The sequence below is a fragment of the Typha latifolia genome, chromosome 2, assembly GCF_019914945.1.
Source record: "Typha latifolia isolate L0001 chromosome 2, TyphaL0001v2, whole genome shotgun sequence".
In the NCBI taxonomy this organism is placed as follows: Eukaryota; Viridiplantae; Streptophyta; class Magnoliopsida; order Poales; family Typhaceae; genus Typha; species Typha latifolia.
The window spans coordinates 14,438,600-14,458,403 of NC_133087.1; the positions used below are offsets into that span (position 1 = coordinate 14,438,600).

At 36.4% G+C, this 19,804-nt stretch overlaps 2 protein-coding genes across 2 annotated transcripts; one reads left to right on the forward strand and one right to left on the reverse strand.

The window, feature by feature from the left end:
* The first annotated feature begins 2,830 nt into the window (after positions 1-2,830).
* On the forward strand, positions 2,831-5,186 carry LOC140781032 (protein SHI RELATED SEQUENCE 1-like). Its single transcript, XM_073126794.1, has 3 exons — positions 2,831-3,128; positions 3,302-3,751; positions 3,858-5,186. Exons 1-3 carry the CDS (start codon positions 3,065-3,067, stop codon positions 4,229-4,231), a joined length of 888 nt encoding a protein of 295 aa, XP_072982895.1. The 5' UTR covers positions 2,831-3,064; the 3' UTR covers positions 4,232-5,186.
* A 2,280-nt stretch (positions 5,187-7,466) lies between these two features.
* LOC140781826 (uncharacterized) lies at positions 7,467-18,871 on the reverse strand. Its single transcript, XM_073128072.1, has 13 exons — positions 18,713-18,871; positions 18,440-18,598; positions 16,695-16,946; positions 16,489-16,608; positions 16,096-16,176; positions 14,081-14,173; positions 13,713-13,808; positions 12,917-12,970; positions 12,631-12,834; positions 11,619-11,744; positions 10,809-10,874; positions 8,651-8,950; positions 7,467-8,431 (listed from the first exon to the last, which is right to left on the reverse strand). Exons 1-13 carry the CDS (start codon positions 18,773-18,775, stop codon positions 7,952-7,954), a joined length of 2,094 nt encoding a protein of 697 aa, XP_072984173.1. The 5' UTR covers positions 18,776-18,871; the 3' UTR covers positions 7,467-7,951.
* Positions 18,872-19,804: the final 933 nt, after the last annotated feature.

Below are 19,804 nucleotides of genomic sequence, written 5' to 3' on the forward strand. Positions count from 1 at the left end.
CGTGAGTAAAAATAATGGCAGTGGAGCAGTGGGGGGTGCAGAGATGGAGACAAACTGGCACAGAGGAGTAGCGTACGCCAAAGTCTTTCTCCCCTTGCCTGTCTATCTATCTATCGATGCCCATGGCCGGCCCCTTCCTCTTCTTTGTGCGGCATCATTTGCATGTAGGCATGTAGCACCTTTTATTTATTTTCTTTTGGGACCACCAGTCTCTCTTTATAATCTGCCTTAATTTTAATCTTCTTTTTTTATTTCTCTGGTTCATACCAAAATTTTGAACGTAAAATGATATTAAATATTATCTACAGTATTCCCTTAAAGCTCCAACTCCCTCTTGGAAAATATAATTATATACTACCAAGAGGGAGAGAGAGTTTGGGTACTAGGGAACACAGAAGAGAGGATCTCCCTCTCTCTCTCACTCTCATTCTATGGCAGAGTTGCATATGCCCTTGAGAAGGGCAACACGTAGGGTTAACGTCACCTAATTAATGAACAGATGGTGACGCTCAACGAGGGCAAGATGTGTTATTAGTTTAACCTTAATATATTAATTAGCACACACACACACACGTTTCGGATATAGTAATTAACTGTGCCAAAATCTGGTTTGTTAGCCTCGGGATTCACGTACCCTTTTGGTGCCCTAATATCTCTCCCTCTTTAGCCCGTGTTCATACTATATATATAATATATTAGATATATTATTATCCTATTCTTATGGTATATTTGCCAGCCAAGCGAGAGAAAAGAGTCAACTCCTGGGGAGGCAGCACAGGGCTCGAGAAGGTGAGACAAGGACTCGCTTATTGAAAGTCACCCACTAAATCAGCTCATTGAGTGTCCTTTTAAATCATTTTTATATCTCCATTAGTGGCTACTGAAATTAGGGCATTGATGTGAGTTTTTTTTTATATTTAAATTATAAGCTCGTAGACTAATAATATGTTAGACAATGAGGTTAAATTTATTAAATATCTAACCACAATGTTTATCAATAAAAGATTTGTAAAACTCTACCACTAAGCTATAATAGTCCGTCGACAAGTATTATTGTGAGTTAGGTAAATGCTAGCATAAAATATTAATTTACACTGAGATTAGATTTAGAATTATGTATGCATGTTAAAATGACAAATACTGTTCTTTATCAATTTGGATGTTACCAATAGCTAACTTTATTCTGAAAAAAGTTAGAAAATTATTGTAGCATATTTCTGCCAACCTAATCTAGTAGCAAATATTTATATGTAACTCGTAGGTCAAATGACTAGGATATATAGTTGGATAGCACCATTCTCCTACTTTGCATGTCATGGCTAGAATACAGGAGATAGTTTTGTAGCCCAAGTAGCATATAGATAAGAATACTAGGAATGCGTTTAAAAGTTCTTTACCTAAATTTGAATTATATACTAGTCAAGAATCCTCTAGTATTAGAGTCCTCTTCTTTCTCCCTAGCATCTTTCAAGCAACTATTTATCCTTGATATTTGAAATGTATTGAATTAAATGGTAAAAGATTTTTTTAAAAATTGCATTTGAATAAGGAATTTTCAAATCCCTAAGCAGATCTCTGGCCAGAAAATTGTTATTATTTTTGAACGAAATATATTGTGCTACATCAAATTAAATATTTGGCACAAGGTCTCTAGTCAAATGTGTACTAGTAGAAACAATGCATTTTAATTCTTGGATATCCCAAATATTGGAAGAGGTGCAGTCTCTAGTTATATATATTTTTCTTCAAGTAGAATGCTATTAAAACTAGACTAATCAATGTAAATGTCATTTGTAGAAGAATTCTACATATAACTTTCCTTCAAATATAACAATACTGCAGACTTGCTAATGTTAGTAGGACTACACTAATCAATGTTCAATTATTCTAATGAATAATAATTCATCCTCCTGCTAATCTCATGTAGATAAGCAAGAGAAGCACAATAAAAGAAGACCCTAACTAAGAATTTTTAGGTATCTAGGTTTCACAAGTTGCATGCATGTGATTCAATTCCATTAGGCATCTAGATTAATTGCACACCTATGATCCGGAGCTTATGAAGCTAATCTTTAATGTTCACGAAGCATATGGATGTTAGTACCATAAAACCAAGTAGCTTCTGTACTACATATATAAGTCAAATTCAGAGAAGGATATTGTTGAGCTACTAAACTAATTAAGTATTTTGTAACACTCATCTATATATACAAGATGAAATTATAGTTCCTATATATAGAGAGGTATCAAACTGTAATACTATCAACTTTACTTGAGCAAAATCTAATACATGTAGAAATTTGTTTCTAAAGTATTACAAGATTAATTGAGATAAAGAACTAAATCAAAAGGAATGTTTTATATACTATCGTCGCCAATTAAACTACATCCTAACACTAGATCTAAAATGGTCATCAATGTAGTGAAGTGATTGGGTTCTACTAACTTATGATAGAAATTATGAGTTTAATTTTCTGGATGAACGATGGAGTTGATATGCACCACTAGTAGATATTCTGTTTATAGCTATAAAAGAAACTGTCTTTTTTTCTTTTCAGTTCTCTCTATTTAGCATCTGTTATACATGAATAGATAATTGGAACAACAGCGCCCTAAAGAGCAGCAGCATAGCAAAAACACCCTTGTTGCCACGTGGCGGATCCATGTCCGTCCGATAAGAGTCAACGGTCATTTCTACCAACTTGACGTCAAGCACTCCTCCTCACTCCTATCATAGCTAATAAGCTCACTTCCTCCTCTTAATCATCTTACTCGGATGCTTAATAAAGGAAACAAAGTATTAAGGGTTTTTTAGTCTTTGGCATAAGACGAGCTCGAGAGAGACAGAGATCTAGAGAGAGAGAGAGAGAGAGAGATCTAGATAAATGGAATCGAGGTAGTGGCAGGGAAAGGCGCAGCAGTCGATCTCCATGGCGGCGTCGAAGCACCGGCTCTAGCTAATTCCGTGTCGTAAATAGAAATCAAGAAAAGGAACGAGGAAAGGAAAGAGATCGAAGAGGAAAGGAAAGAAGAAAGAAAGAAAGAAGGACAGAGAAAGATCGAGATGCCCGAGCAGCTAGCTGCTAAAAAGAGCAAAGGAATCCGTAATAACAAACCGACCGATCGAGGTACATCTCGACTTCAATTTCCTCGAATTCAATTCGGTCCTTTCCATCTTTTCCCTTGATCAGTTGTTGTTTAAAAGCCGTACTCTTAGATCTTTATTGCAAAGTAAAGAGACTACTCCCATACAAACAAAAACAAAAAACAAATAATTGCGTGAATTGTGATGGATCTTAAGCTACAAGAATGGCTACTTTCTCTCTAACTAGCAACCATCGCCAAGCCGGAGATCAACGACAAAACAACAACCACTTCATCTCCTACTCTAGAGGTTTCGAACTATGGCATCAACAACATCAACAACAACAACAGCAGCAGCAGCAACAGCAACAGCAAATAGGGTTCTTAAGTTTCTCGACTGACCCGCCGCCGCCGCCTAATCCTACGACGGTGATGATGAGAGGCGGCGGCGGCGGAGGAGGAGGAGGAGGAGGAGTTAGCTGCCAAGATTGTGGCAACCAGGCCAAGAAAGACTGCTCCCATATGAGATGCCGCACCTGCTGCAAAAGCCGCGGCTTCCAATGCCCCACCCACGTGAAGAGCACGTGGGTTCCCGCCTCCAAGCGGCGCGAGCGCCATCTCACAGCCGCCGTCGACCCACCTAAGCGACCCAGAGAGATCTCCTCAGGTAAAGTAACATATATAGGTAACGCAGCTAGCTAGCCTTACTCTCGTTAATTACTAACCAGTCTAACTGGTGATATATATATATACATATATATGCATACATATAGGTAGGAGGACGGCGGCGGTGAGCTTCCCCGCAGAGATAAACTCACCGTCGGTGGTGTTCCGATGCGTCCGCGTAAGCCCCGTGGAGGAAGGCGAAGAGGAGATCGCATACCAGACGGCAATCAGCGTCGGTGGGCATGTGTTCAAGGGAATTCTTTACGATCAAGGGCCGGCGACACGGCATAGTGAGTCTTCTTCTTCCTCTGCTGCTGCTGCTGCAGCTACGCTTGCGACCACTCTCACGTCTGCGACGACAACGAGCGTTACCGCCGCCGCGGTCTCCGCCGGCTTATTGGATCCTTCATTCTTATACCCAACTCCTCTTAGTGCCTTCATGGCTGGTACCCAGTTCTTCCCTCACCATCCCAGACCGTAGACATAGTAACTAGCGCAACCAAAAGAAAGAAAGTAGCAGGCAAAATATAAAGAGATCTAGATCAAATTAATTGCACCATTCAAACACCTAGCCGCTTGTTACATATCTTAGATCCCTATGTCTAGTTGCTGTTCTTAAAAGGAGTACAAGGCTAGGCATTTATAGCTGGAGGTGGATCTTGTTAAGCTCTCGCTTACTACTTGTGTATAATTTTATGGGTAGTTTATTGTCTCCATGCCATGCATGGCATTGAAGTGCGGAAGGCAAACTTCTGCTTCTCTCCTCTTTCCTTCCTCCATTTTGTCATCACTTTGTTTGTTTGAGCTGCATTGGGATTCTTTAAGAGAACAAGGGAATCAGAAAAAGAGAGAAGAGAGAGAATAGTTTTTGAAATAGGCTATACTAGATGTGGTGATTATATCTTGTCTTCTCACTTTATCACGTCTCTCACCAATCCCAACCTTCTGATTAGTATGTAACCTGCCCTCGTACTCAAGAAGGTTCTGTCTCTCTCTCTCTCTCTCTCTCTCTCTCTCTCTCTCTCTCTCTCTCTCTCTCTCTCTCTACATATCTATTTAATTTCTCTTTCTTGAGATTGAGGCGTCCAAGGAGAAATATATTATAAACTTCAACAATTATTACTCCTATATAGCTCATTTGGTGCTTTGGTGTGAGCTCTTGGAGTTCTCAGTTAATGCTGGAGGAAATTAATATGTATAAGTTGGTAGAAGAAAGTGACAATAACACCATATTAGGGCAGGCAAGTAGTCAGAGAGAGGGAATGGAGCTGTACTTCACAGTATCCTAATTGCATGATTTGAGGAAAAGGAAGACTAAATAAGGAATGGTGTTGAGATATGTGCTTAATGTAATGTAGCCAGATAGAGTAGTTATTATATGAACATGTCGAACTAATAATTGAAGTACTATAAAGTTTTAATAGTTCATATTTAAATTTTCTTTTGCTTTATTAATTCCATATTTTATGCATACTGAATATATTTTGCTACTTATACGACTCCGCATAGACATGTACATGCATTTGATGCACTTTAACCACATTCTTGAGATGGAGAAAAGATATCTAGTTTCTTATACTTTATTATTCTCTTCAGTAACTAATCTTAGAAGTGCACTTCAACTTCTTATGTTATAAAGTACTCCATTTACGAAGCTATATACCTAAAAGTCTAAGAAACTATTTGAAGTCATTACAATTAATGGCATTTGTAGAGTTCTCCTGTGAACTGTTAAATCTGATGAATAGTGGATGACTTTATGTTTAGGTAAAGAACATAAATGTTTTGATTTTTACAATAATAATAAAAAGAACATAAATTTTTGGTACTACATGTTAAATGTCGGCATTGATTTTTTTGGCTGTTTCAGATGGTCTTATGAAGTCCCGTCTTCCGTTTGAACTTGATAATAGTATTGAAGGTTCAGCAACAATAAACATATATCTTTGTATAAACATGTATATATGTTTTCAAGCTAAATTTTTTTATGCCAATACTTCTATCTTTTTTATGTCAATAACAAAGATTATCAAATATCTTTTCCTTTGTAGATATCGAATACTCCAGATAACTTTCCAAGAAAAAAGAATAGCTAATAGAAGTTTCAGTGACAACTATGCCTCTCAATGAGATAAAACAACAGCAAAATTTTTGGAGTAGCCTTCTGTAACTTTCGAATATGAATAGCTTAAATAGTTGGATTGATCATTCGTAATAAACAATATATGGGTGATACCACATCTTTAGAATCTAGTAAAATTTGAAAAAACTATATATTAATTCGATCTGTCGTCAAGATGGTAAGAAAAGTTTTAACCTAACACATGCACTTTGGTGCAAATGCTCAAATGAAGTTTGACCTAATTTTCCATGAACATTCAGAATCAACTTATAGTTTTGTTGCATAGTTGTTCTCCGTAATCCCGGAGTTAATTAATGTTGTATGAAGTCAACTGCTTAATTGATTCAGAATGTCACAATATTATAATTTGAACTGAAGGAATTTCTTGTCATAACTTGAAACGATTATTCTAATCCTTGTATATATAAACCACCTCTTCATCTGATGGAGTTTCTCAAAGGAACAATGGCCTCAAGAAAAACTAATCATATATGTAACTAGTAACTTAAGCATAAAGGTTGTAACATATGACATGATATTGATCCCATAAGTTGATGTGAGAAGCTTTAGAGATGAAATAAACTAACGTGTCTGTCAACCCTCATACATTTTTCCAAAGTTTAGCTAAAGTATAAGAATCTAATTAGAATAGGAGTATTCTGCCGGAGTGGTGGTTATTTTTTCGATTTCCAAAGGCAAAAGCAAGTTTCACTCCAAAACAAGCTAATAAGACTAGGTGATTGTAGTATGTTTGTAATGCCTAACTAATCTTTTTATCTACATGTAATGGATAGAATGGAAATAACTCAAGAAATAGAGGAGGTGTTCAATTAAAACTATCAATCAGAACCCATTTGGGATCATAGATTTCAGCAATAAGCCATGTCATCTGCTTCTTTGGGAGATGTACTTAGAATTCATGAGGCCCCTGTGTACTGGAGAGCTACATATTGAAACAACCGCTAATGTACCGATTTAGTGCCCAGGTGCATGTCAGACCCCTAGATTGATACTTAAATTCATGCCAACGTCATAGACACGACAGTGGGAGAATTAGACTTCTTGGAATAAAAGGCTTGAAAGTTTTTAAGTTGTGTAAAGATATAATAATTTGTGGCAGACTCGGTATTTGTTGTAGTGATTAATCTATCAGGCCTAGTGTAAAAAGAACCACTTTGCAAATTTTATGTTATTATAAATGATTATATTAAGACGGATAAATATGTCAAGCATATAGAAGTTAATCAACTTATCATTAGGCCGTCGTTGGAATATACATAATATATATGTTACTACCAAGATGCCTCTTCATCTCAGTATAAATTATACCCACCTCAGTCCAAGCATAACCAGTTTCATAGTTGATAAAACAACCTGTGTCGTATTGTAGAATCTGACATTTTATATCATTCTCAAACCGTCTCTGGACATTTTACTTTTCAATTTTAATTTCTATGACACATTGGTAAAAGAGATGACACCCTTCGACCAGCTTAATCTTGCCATTCCCTTCCTGGCAATCTCTTCACTGAGAAGCTCACAAAAGAATGATATCGAAACATATCCAAATTACTGTAGCTGAACGCGTTGGAAAGAGACAGAGATGGTCCACACTCAAAATCTTTCATAGATCTTCTTTTCATCATCAATTTGCACTAACCCACCTCCCACTAAATAAGCCATCAAGTAGCTTTTTCCCAACTTAAAAAGCCAAAACTAAGAGCATACTGTTCTAAGATTACATTTAGCACAATGGCAAACACTTGCAAGGCCTTGGGTCAACCAAATGTAGGACATCATAACACAATAGGCCCTATAATAGCCTGTACTGAGGTCAGGTTTAACTTCTATAAGCTTTGGACAGTAACTGTCATGACCCTACAACCATATATAATCCATTAAAAGAATTAAAAAGTTTTGGGAAATAGGTTGATAGGCACCAGTGCTTGGTCCACAAACTACATCTGATGGATACCTGTGACCTCTTTCTCCTTTATGTGCCAGACTTCTTGTTACTACCAAACCTGAAGAAAGAGAAACACTGCAAACCTTCATCTTCAGTAGCACCCCTCGAACATGTTACCTGTACTCAGTTGAAGCCCTTGGTTTTCCCTTGTTAGCGGAGTTCAGATGTTGTGAAACGAATAAGACTCCCATGACAACTATTAAGCAGCCAACGAGGGTGCTAAAGAAGAGAGCTCCAGGCTGCCGGGTCTGAATGAACCCGTAAACCCCACCAGAAGTCACCAAAATAATATCAGTAAGTCCATCACCAGAGAAGTCTTCAAAGACCAGGGCATGAGTAGGAGGCGCGGGCATTTCAATTGTTGCCAGAATACTTCCTCCAGGAGATATCACCACAGCCTCTAGATCACCAGCTGCAGCAATTACCTCTTTATTATTATCATGGGATCGGAGAGAGAAAGCCTTGAGAGTGGGAACGACCACATTTTCCATCATTCCAGATGGAGATGGCAGATTTGACCAAGTTGCACCAGTTGAAAGTTGCCATCTCCAAATGGCATCGTGACCATGCGAGCCTGTGGAATATGAGGTAACCTGAAAAATATATAAATCAAACAAAGTAATTAAGACAGAATAGGTCATGAGACATGAGAATTTCATGGACCAACTAGGTGTAAAAGACAAGCTTGACTAAGTGGCAGCATGTGCATAAGAAGTTATAGATGGTTATCTTTATGTTTTGAACTCTTCATCACAAGTGAAATTATCGAAACAACAAAGGTGCATAAATGGGAAGCCAGTTCAGCTACTAACCTCTCCTCTATTTGTCAAAAAGATGACATCACCATGGCTTCCTCTCCGATGCTTATGCCCATCATCTCTGCTTATCAGGATAGGTGTTGCCACCTCCAGACCGTGTGCATCAAAATTCCTACCAAAGCTTCTTGCAAAGTCTCCATGCTGGAATAAGCCAAATTGACTGTGATGGCAGATGGAAACATTGAAGAGTTGTTCTCGCACAGGAACACCTGACGTGGCAAATGCCCAACAAGGTTTCAACACTTCCATAGAGCCACTAGCAACAGTAACCTGAGCACCATTGTTCCCAACAACCTATAGGAAGGAAAGAAATAGGCAATCAGTAAACAGTATATGCTAACATAACCTGATTAAGCAATATGACAAAGGGAAGAGTAGCAGGCCTCAAATAACAAATAGGACATATAAGTTCCAAAAGATGATCAGTAGCAATCCCAGAATATTAGAGAAAACACATAGAATACTATCCTGCAACATTCTGATGTTATGTCAGCCATGAGTTTGTAGACTGGCATTATGAAATTGGACAGCTCATTTTTTGCATTCTCAACTTCTAGCATCTTCCTATTGAACCGGAAGAGCCTAAATCAGGAAACAATGAATGCTGCATTGGTGCACCAAAGGCGTCGAACATCTACACCTTTGGCTCGTGGCATGATGAGATTGTAGTACACATACATCAATTCCCAGTTTTTGCTCCCAAACAGAAACCAGACAAATAATTAATAGAAGACATTGAGCTCTAATCATCAACCATAAATATTCATTGTTGAGAATGTGGTCCTGATAGAACAGAGGTCCAAGAAGGATTAACTATAAATAGCTTTAATTCTTTCTGACTAAAATTGTGCTAACTAAAAGCCTAAGCTAGAGATACTTTAAGAGTCCATTTTGATATTAATGAACATCTTTTGGGGTCGCTTAGGTATCAATAATAGGAACATATAGATGATTTTTTTTATAAAGTCAATTCTTTGATTCACATATCTGCTAATACATCTTACATCTTCTCTTTTATGACTGGTTTCTTTCCATCTCTAGCCCCTCTCCTGATATTGCAAAATAAGTTCCATATATTCTTATCTTCCTAGTCTCTGACCTTATTCCAACCAGCATATTGAATTGCACTCTTGGACATAGATTGTAGTGCCGGTTGGCATGGGTTGATATGAATTGTGCTAGTGAATTATCAGCAACGGTACGAAATGGAATATCTCGATACTCCCTCACGGCCACTCATACGTTCATGCCCATCTATGCCACTAGGAATTAAACATATTTCACTTCAAACAAACTCAATTTGAGGTATATTTCATCCCTTTCAATACCCCTTTTAATTTTTGGTGTTTAATCCATAAATTACACATCAAATTTTAGAAATCAAAGGGAAATTCCAGTTATCTCCTCCTACTTATTTGGTCCAGCTTAGAAATTCAAAAAAAATTAAATCATGAGATAAGATCTAATTCATGTGTTACACTAATATTTAGTGTTGAAGGACTTTAAGTTAGCCCCTAAATATCTTCTAAGGCCCTAAAATGGTGTAAAGATTGATTTTTGGATATTTCAAGGTCGTTTAGTATGGGAACAGCACACTAACACGTTCCAATAATACTACCTTGCTAAGCCAAGGTCAGCATACACCGTACCTCTAGCATGACAATCCTTGCTCCTAGGTATTGAAAGACTATATAAAAGTTTTACTGGATCTAAAAGGCTTTCAAGGTCTCACCAAAGCTAGTTACCACAGATCAAGTTAGCAAGTGTAGCATGAAGTGGCGGTGAGCAAACAATAGTATCAAGCTTAGATTACTAGCAGTCCAAAATATTTGTCACCTCGAAACATAATGCTACTCTCTGTCTATTCACACTTAAAGGTTGATGGAAGTATCCAGCAAGCTATTTATTTCTGCAAATTTACAAAAGCATATTTCTAATTCTTAATGTGTCCTTACACCTTCTTAAGCAATAAAATAGATCAGCATGTTATATTGAATTCCAGTCCAGCCAAAGATAGAAGATATTATTAGGCAACATTATCTATAATTTTGCAATATATTAGTGTTTTAGATATCAACCCATAACTAGTCACAGAAGATACTTCAATCATATTCATACGATAAGTAGCAGTAATATGTGGGAAATGATGCACCTGAACATGATCTAGAACTCCATCTCCATTAATATCAGCATGAAGGCCCCCTTCTGTTAGATGAAGCTGCCAATACAAGCATATAATATATCATGCCTAAACCCCAGAAGCAATAGTGTCTTTTGATATAAGTAGAAACAAAAACCGAAAGAATAAATCTGGATTGATGAAGTCCTACTTATACATCAAGTATTAAAAAGATAAGAGATGATTACAGTAGCCAAAAAAGAAATACATCACTCTATGATCTCAACAAAGTTCAATTTTGGTTGCACTTGCTGAGAGTTGTCCAAATAACAATGAACTATATGAATTTTGATATGTATCCTTGAACATTAAGTACTTGCCCTTTTACAACAACAATTTCAGAAATCAAAATTAACCCAATGTGTTTCAATCCATGTGCCCTTAGCAAATTAGTTACTTTCTACACAACAACTGAGAATTTAGGATGCTGTTCCTTTTCCATCTATCATTTTAGGATCATTTAAAACAGAATTTCTTGCACTAGCCTTTTTTATTCTTGAATAGCAGTCAAGAAGTAATATTGCTATGAGCATATCAAATGCATCTCAACCTAGTAATAAATTTTATATTTGTAACCAAAAAAAAAAAAAACAAAAACAAAAACAAATAGAGATATAAAGTATCTACTTTGAGATAGAACTATAAATTTCCTTCAGTATCAAGGTACTTAACTATAAGAAATAAAAGAACATGTTCATAATTAACTAGGAAACCGCATTATGAAAATACAAGAATAAGATTACTGTTTTCAAATAGAAAATTGGTTTAAATGCTGATATATACCTTGCAAATGGTGCGTCCAGAAGCCAGATGGACAGCCTCTATCCCTTCCTTTTCATGTGCAACAACCACATTAGGGACCCACCAAACTTGGGTATGATTTGTTATGGTAGGAATGTAAAGAGACTTCTGAAATCACAAAAGACACCGCAGAAATAAATGATTAGAACTCTATAGCTCCGATAGGTTCATAGGAGGTAAAATCAAACAAAAATCAAGCATTACAAGGCATCTAACCTATGTTACCAAGCTAGAACATGTTCCACATCTGTAGCAAGTGACTAACTACATCTTACAACCCACAAAGGTTGTGATACAGTTATTTATATATGATATATGGTACAAATTACTTTAAACTTAGCTAGAAACAATAATGGAACCTTTTCACATATATAAAATTATAAATATAGCCCAATGTGGAATAATTTGCGTCCAGCAAACCACCAAAAAACATTAATTTTCTTAAAAACGAACTTCTCAATTGGAATTAGCCTGGCGTGTCTTCAAACTTATGACAGTTGGAAAGTTTGCTGACACAACATTACACAAAAAAGAAAAGAAAAGAAATGTTATTATTTCCTCCAGATGGCATGAAACAGTTGTAGCATGGTTGTGCCTTAAATACAAGGTCTAAATGGACTGACGTAATTGTAGGTATGGCTTCATCATCTTATACCTGCATTTGACATGCTTCACATGTACCAGGGTTAAGGAAAAGCAAACCATACAGAAATAAGTAGAACGGTTCGAAACATATAAACAAGTCAGCATAATAAGCACCACAAAAATAAAACTATAAGGTAAATGCTCATGAATATGTATGATCATTGCTACATATTTTGGCATTTATAACAAAAATTCTAGTCAAATGATCCTAAATAAAGTTTGGCTGAAATTTTCAGAGACGTTTTTGGTTTTAGAAAGGAAGAAAATTTGTGAACCTTCTTTTACTAACAGTTATAAATGGATATAAATGCCAAAATTAAGTATGTACAACACCAAGCATAAGCCCTACCTTCTTGGATTTTGCTGAGCCAGCATAATTTGCAGCCTTTCCAATCACTTTAGCAATTTTGTTAGAGGAATCTTTACCAGGTGGATTGTGTTCGGCAGGCTTGTGAAATGTACTCGTCGTAGTTTTTCCGGGTGTTTTCTTCAATGATTTCCTCTTATGCTTCCTAAAATGAGCTAGTTGTAAAGAAGTATCCTCTCGTCTATCCTGGTGATATGATGGTCACAAACTTAGCCTGTAGCTTCATATGTTATCCTCAAAAGAGGAGTAAAGTGCAGTTGGTTCTTACCCAATGATGAGGCATGACGCCAAGAATTGATTCCCTGAATTCTCTACATTCAAACTGCATGCAACAATTATCTATTAAACTCAAACTAAAACAAGAGTTCAAATAATCAAGTGTCCAAACAAGTTATCATAAAGGGTGCGACCAAGCAACAGCTATCAGTAAGATCAAATTTCATGACCAAAATAAAATAAAAAACTACATAATAAGAAATTTCATCCATAAACAGCCAAAGTAATCTTGACAGTCTTTAGAAAAGTAGTCAACTGTTGTATTTGATCATAATCTTCATTCCTGTCTATGTAAGGATGCTCAGAAAGGGAGTCATTTTGCAGTGTCATACAGAAGTACAAAACAATCTTACAAGTGCATGAAGGAATTAACTGTTGAACATATTACATACATATTACATGTATCTGTAGACCAACATCAATTCACACTGGGAAATGAATATATCCATCTTACACAAAAACTAAAGATGGAAACTTCTCTCTTTTATAATCAAGGAAATATAGTACTGTTTCAACCAAACCACTGTGCACCAAGGAATTCCATATTGACCATCATGAGGTTTGCCATACAATATTTATCAAGCCGCAGGTAGTTGGTGCCACTATGGGATAGTACCTAGATACTTCCCCCTGCTGACCCCATGTGATGCCATATCTACCTCTACTGACCTTGTGCAGGTCATTCTGAACCAACACAAATTATTTGGCTCGAGAATGTGCCACCTCATGCCAATGACAAGGCAACCCTTGCGACATGCTAAATGATGTTAACTTATGCATAAGCATACCTCTCCAGGATGACGACTATTTAGGGCATGAGCATCCAGCTTATAATTGTGTTGTGGAATCAACATTGATGCATCCGAAGACTTTTCCTGGATATTCTGAAATACCAAACAGTGGGCGAGAGAAAAGATCATCATAATCTGCTTAATCAGATTAGCAATAACATTGAATATTGCAAATAAAGAATGATCTCATTTTCTAACGAATTACAATAAAGGGAGACTGGATGGCACATGATAGAAACAACATGTCCCATGACCAGGACAGCAACAATTTTACTCAATTAATGAACTATAGAGTAATAGGTAAGGAAATTCTTTTTGGAGAGCTGGTCCATATTCTAGAGAATATGAGGAGAAAAGAATCATACATCATTCTTCCGACTCCATCGCAGTGTTCCAGTCCGACCAGCAAAAGCATAAAATGCAAAATGGCGCAGATCTACAGCATCAGTCCCAGATTCCTGAAATTAGATTTAATTCGCATTAATAAAAGTTAACAAAGTATACTAAAATGGAATAAGTGTAAGTGATTGTGAATCCATGTTAAGTTGATTTAGTTCTATTACAGTTGAAGTTTCGCATATATAACAACTGGTAACAATGATACCGGTCGGTTATGTAGTTAACCGATAATGGTGAAAGAAAGCTGAAATGGTCCACATAAGTTATCTGCAGCCAACACAATGCTCCCTTTCTAGCCAGAACCAAAAAGTTCTAGCTAAAACAGAGAGGTTTCAGTCGAAAAATACAAAACAATCTACATTTTTTCGTTTTTGTAGGATTGATTCAAAACTATATGAAACAGTCTAAGACTAGTAAAAAAATTCCACTAAATTTAGTAAATCTAAAAGAACTGGCTATAAATGAGAGAAGCTTGTTTGTTTAGGGCCAAATAGGTGAACTAAAATGATTGAAGATGCGAGTTCATTTATCAGTTCTAGAGGAAATTTTTCTCAACAGCCCATAACCTATATTTATCGTTCTTCCAAATAAATTGTATCTTTCTATCCCTTGCTTCCTATAGGTCTTTCAAGTGTTTAGGGGATATAGACATATAGTAGCTTAGTACAAATGGAGTCTTTTAATTGTCTTGCTATAGGTCCTTGCCCAGCTTTGCAAGAATGGCTCAAAATCAACAATATTTTCAAACCACTCATCAAGGTTGACAACATCAGAGAAACAATACAAGGGCCATTTGGATCATGAATAAGAAAATGAATAGAAGCAGCCTGGCCCCCCAGACTCCAACAAGTCTTCTCTTTTCTGGCAAAGTGTCAAAGACCAGGAAATAAGTTCAATCAAACTTGTACATTGTGATACAAATGGTTTAAGCAGCAATTTATTCTGTTCAAGTAGAGATTGTAACTCGTAGCTCATTGCAGAGTACCTAATCTTCTTCTCTTATAGTCTTATACATATTCAAAACAATATTATCCAAAAGTTAAAGGAACCTAGAACGACTATTTCAAAAGCATAAAAAGGTAAGAATGAAGATATATTGTGAATGCTCGATTAATTGACTAGTTATGTTTTTCTATAGAAGTGAAAGTATTTTATGTTCTTTATAACTGCAAAACCAAACTACCATTGACCAAAACTCTTATTGGTCACACTTGGAGCCAACGATGATTGTGCTAGTGGTGGCATGGTACCTGACACACCTCCGTGCCAAGTCATTCCAACATGCACACATTGGCACACCCTGTGTCTAGCCGACTAGCACATGTGCATGTCCAGTTGAGGCAAATCAACAGGGTACATGTCGACCCGTGCCAATGTGCAGCCTTTTTTTTTTAAAAAAATTTATTTTCATTAATCAACTTTAGTGTTACTCTTATGCCAATAAATGAAGTCATCGTTATCAATATAATTGAAGATTATTAACAATATTTAATGTAATATTTTTAAGTTGTTCTTGTGCCGGCAAATGAAGTATTTGATCCTCTCCATCATTCTACGTTTAACTAGATATTATTTTTAAACATTAAATTATAATCAATTAATAATATGTGTTGACTATTATTATATGTTTAATTATAATATAATTGTTCAATCATTAATATTAGCTTTAATGAATGTCTTCAGTCATATTATATGTTGAATAATATTTATATCTTTAATAAAAGGGCATTTATAAAAATAATTTAAAGATAAAGAATTGTAATGTAAGTTTTAATACATATGTTCAAACAAAAAACTAAACATTGACGTGCCGAAGACCCAAAAATATTTTTAAATATCCTCAACTTTTTATTAAAACTATGTTAGAGGCATGCCACTGTCACAGAAGAGCATGTAGACGGTGGCGCAGTACGGCAATCATTGCTTATAGCATAATCATAGAATACAAGAAAAAAAATTGAAACTTTATCCAAATGCGCACCTCTTTCTCGTTGGCAATTCTACGGTGCAGCTCACCATCTTTCTCTGACATCATAGCTTCCTCAAATAGATCCATGGAGCTCTATGAAGTTCAGTGTGAATTATTAGAATTTCAGTTAGAAGAAATTCAGAAAGACTAGCACGTGAAATCCGGCCACAATCTTTTAGAGAGAAAACGTTTCACTTCAGTTAAAGAAGTACACGAATAATTTTTCATGGTGATCAGTATAATACTAAATTAATACAAGGGAGATTATAAATTAGTTTTGCTATAATGTTGAAGTATCAACTCATCATAGGTGTACCAAAGTTACAGGAAAAATAACTATAAGATATGTCAAGATTCATTAAAAATCATATGCTACAAGATAATGAAGAAGACAAGGAAACATACATGATGCTGCATTTCCATCCTCCCTCCTACAATAATCAATCCTGCATCTCCATGTTTTAACGTATAATTGCTTATGGAAATTGCAATCTCCCGATGGTGAGCATTGTGGGGAAAGTCCTCCTAAAAAGGGATTAAAGCCCATTAAAACTTGTTAAAGATAACAATAGGAAATTGGGGGACATGATAACTTCAGTTCTTTAATGCACCTGTAGGTTATTTTCCCACAGCTTTTTAAGATTGTGATCAAAACACATAACTGACCAGCCTGACGTGACAACAACCAAAACCTGTTTCTTTATATCACCATGCCTATATGAACGATCGACAACACCTACAGCCATTGCAACAGGACGTCTCCCAGATGCTATCCGGACTTTGTCAGGCAACAAAGAAACCTCGGCTAGGACTCTTGCTTCACTAAACCCTTCATCTACACGTCTATTGTGGGGCTCCAGAACCTGCAAGGATCAAGATACAAGTTGATGCAAATCTAGTATGAATGCAATGTTTTGGAGAACAATCAATCCAAACAAATAACTAAAGTAAAATATAGTAAGCAATAACTGATAAGAAGTTAATTGATTAAAAGGATCACTACTAGATGGAAGGAGAGAAAACCACTCAGATAAGGCAGTAGCTTCCTCAACTTTCAAATAGGTACGTTGATAGTAGAAAGGCCTAAAATATGGTGTAAGGAAAGACTTTATAGTTTAGGATTACCAATAAATAGAATAGTAGTGCTTTTACTTTGAAAACAAAATCCTCTTCACGTCCGGGCACTCAAAGATTCTCTTTCACTACTGGAATCTTTTGGACAGCAGCAATAACCAACGAAAAAGTAAAGGTTGAAGAAGAAGAGAGGTTTAGAGAGAAAGTAAAAGAGATTAGAGAAGGATCTTAAGACAGAGTAGGAGAAAGGGAGAGAAAGAAAGAGAGAGAGAGAAGAAGAAGAAGACCACAGGGGAGAAAGTGAGAGATCTCAAATAAATCTTATTCCAACTTGTCTTTGTTTCTCATGCAATAACCCTTAAATAGGTTAACAATTTTAATTCTAGCTGATTCTAATAGAAACTTATTTCCTAATAGGACTCTAATTGATCATCTTACCTAAATTGATTGATCCAATTTAGGTAATAAATCAATGTGGATACTCCCCACATATGAGCTTACCATAACTATCAATTGAGATTCTAATAGGAATTTATTTCCTAATATGATCCTAATTGATTAAACCTTACCTAAATTGACTAACCCAATTTAGGTAATAACTCAATACGGACATCCCCGCATATAGGCTACCATATCTGTCAATTGACTAATTCAATTGATTATTTGAATTAAAAAGCAACAATTAGACCAAAATTGGACTCGAGTAACTCTATTTTGGTCAAATTGAAGATGGTGCCCACATCACAAGTTTATTCAGTGGGGCAGTAGTACGGCACAGTGTGTGCCAACCTTTTGAATGCTGTTATGCCAATCCATGACGCACGTGGATTGTAGAGCATAACTACGGATCAAAAGTTAGCTTCTTTGTAAATTTATTGCTAGTTAAGAAAATAAGAGTCTTTAGTGACTGCTGTCTACATATGTGATAAAAGTCATGTAGGCATGGTAAGCCTAGTACATACAATTCACTTTCCTCTTCAAAAAAATTCAGGTTCCTTTTCACAACAAGTCTTCTTCTTTACTTGGGCAATTGTTCCGACATTTTATTTTCTTCATTTGCGCTATCACAGTAGCGTCTGCAGTGATATGGTTTGGCACCACACATCATGGCATGCATGTGCTGACACCTTGTTGATTTGGCAAAAAGCACATGTACATGGACTACAGGATCCATTCATGACTGAGGTCATACTCCATGCTCGAAATAATTGGTCTAGAATACTGAAAGAAAGCAGCAAATATCCAAAATTTCACATCCCAATCTAATCAGAAGCCAACTCACTTGGATTTTTGCATCGTCGGTCGCCACGAGGACCTCGTTTTTCCCATCACCGTTGAGATCAGCTACCACCGGTGGCGGCAGGCGCTCGGCTTCATACTTGATCGGATACTCCTCGGAGAAGTGGACCCACGCCTCCCTAAAGGAGAAATCACCTTCGTGCTGAAAGGAACACAACCCAAAAGACCCAAGACTCGAATTTAATCCCAAACACTCGAAACATAACTGGATTCGAAGAAAATTAAAAGGCTCCAAGGTTGAGAAAGGATCTGTTACCTGGAGAGAGAAGAAGATGGCGAAGGCGGCGAGGAGGAGGATGCTGAGATCGCGTTTCCGCATCTCTGCGGCCTTCGGGAGGGGAAGAGGAGGTGGAAATCGAGCAGACGTTTCTAAGGTCGACCTGGTTTGTTTAACGGTTTTGGATCCGGAGTTCGAGTTCGGATTCTCTCCAGTGCATTGGATATGATCCGAGTTTTTGGTGCTTTTTTTTTTTGTGCAAGTTGCAAATAAAAAAGAAATAGAGGATTTTTTTTTTCTTTAGGCTCCAAAATCACTTTCTCTGTAATTCAAAAAATTCTTAAATTAGTTCATATATTTATAACTAAAATGAGACTTTTAATTTTTCCATCAAATTTAACTCAGCACTATAACTATTTTGATTATTTAGTAGCATTATCTTAAAATTCGTATGTTTTCTCTAATAAACATTATGAGGCATTTTGATCATTTTTAATACTATTCAGTTAAGTTTAACAAAAAAGTTGACCGTCTCACTTTAATCATAAATATAAAAACTTATTTGAGACTATTAGATTATGGAACTCTAGATTCATAATCAAACATCAAATTATCTCTATTCTAATTAAAAACAACATTCAAGTTATTTCACACATAAGCCCAATTATATCTTTTGATTTGATTAAAATTATTTTAAGAATCATTTCTCCTCTCTTACCACTCACATATCTTATTCTACAAACAAAAATTTCATGATACTTTTAATGAAATTCTTGAGTCTTTCTGTGCCAGTCATAGCAGACTAAGGCTCTTCTAGAGGGCCTTCCCACTGACTGACTGCTTGCCCGTCTCCCCTCTCTTAGGAGGTTATCCTCCATTTCTCCTCTCTTTTCCTCTCTCCTACTCCTTCCTTATCTATATCTGTTGTCCCTCTTTCCCCCCTCGCCTAAAGAGCAGGAAATTTACATATCAGACAACAAGTACTCGTCTTTCGCTCTCTAGTAGTGTAGCCTTAATCTCCTTCCAATCCTTTTTCTGAGAAAAACTGTAATGTGCCATGGATTTCTCATGATTTTTTTAATAGAAAATCAATGTACTAAAATAACTCTCTGTCGTTCTGTATATCTTCAA

Excerpts from the sequence above, each read along its gene's own strand:
- LOC140781032 (XM_073126794.1), top strand. The coding sequence starts at position 3,065 with ATGCCCGAGCAGCTAGCTGCTAAAAAGAGCAAAGGAATCCGTAATAAC. Across the intron at positions 3,129-3,301 it reads TAACAAACCGACCGATCGAG|CTACAAGAATGGCTACTTTC; the intron begins GTACATCTCGAC and ends ATGGATCTTAAG. Across the intron at positions 3,752-3,857 it reads ACCCAGAGAGATCTCCTCAG|GTAGGAGGACGGCGGCGGTG; the intron begins GTAAAGTAACAT and ends GCATACATATAG.
- LOC140781826 (XM_073128072.1), bottom strand. The coding sequence starts at position 18,775 with ATGCGGAAACGCGATCTCAGCATCCTCCTCCTCGCCGCCTTCGCCATC. Across the intron at positions 16,177-16,488 it reads GGATGGAAATGCAGCATCAT|AGCTCCATGGATCTATTTGA; the intron begins GTATGTTTCCTT and ends TGAACTTCATAG. Across the intron at positions 12,971-13,712 it reads ATAGTCGTCATCCTGGAGAG|TTTGAATGTAGAGAATTCAG; the intron begins GTATGCTTATGC and ends TGTTGCATGCAG.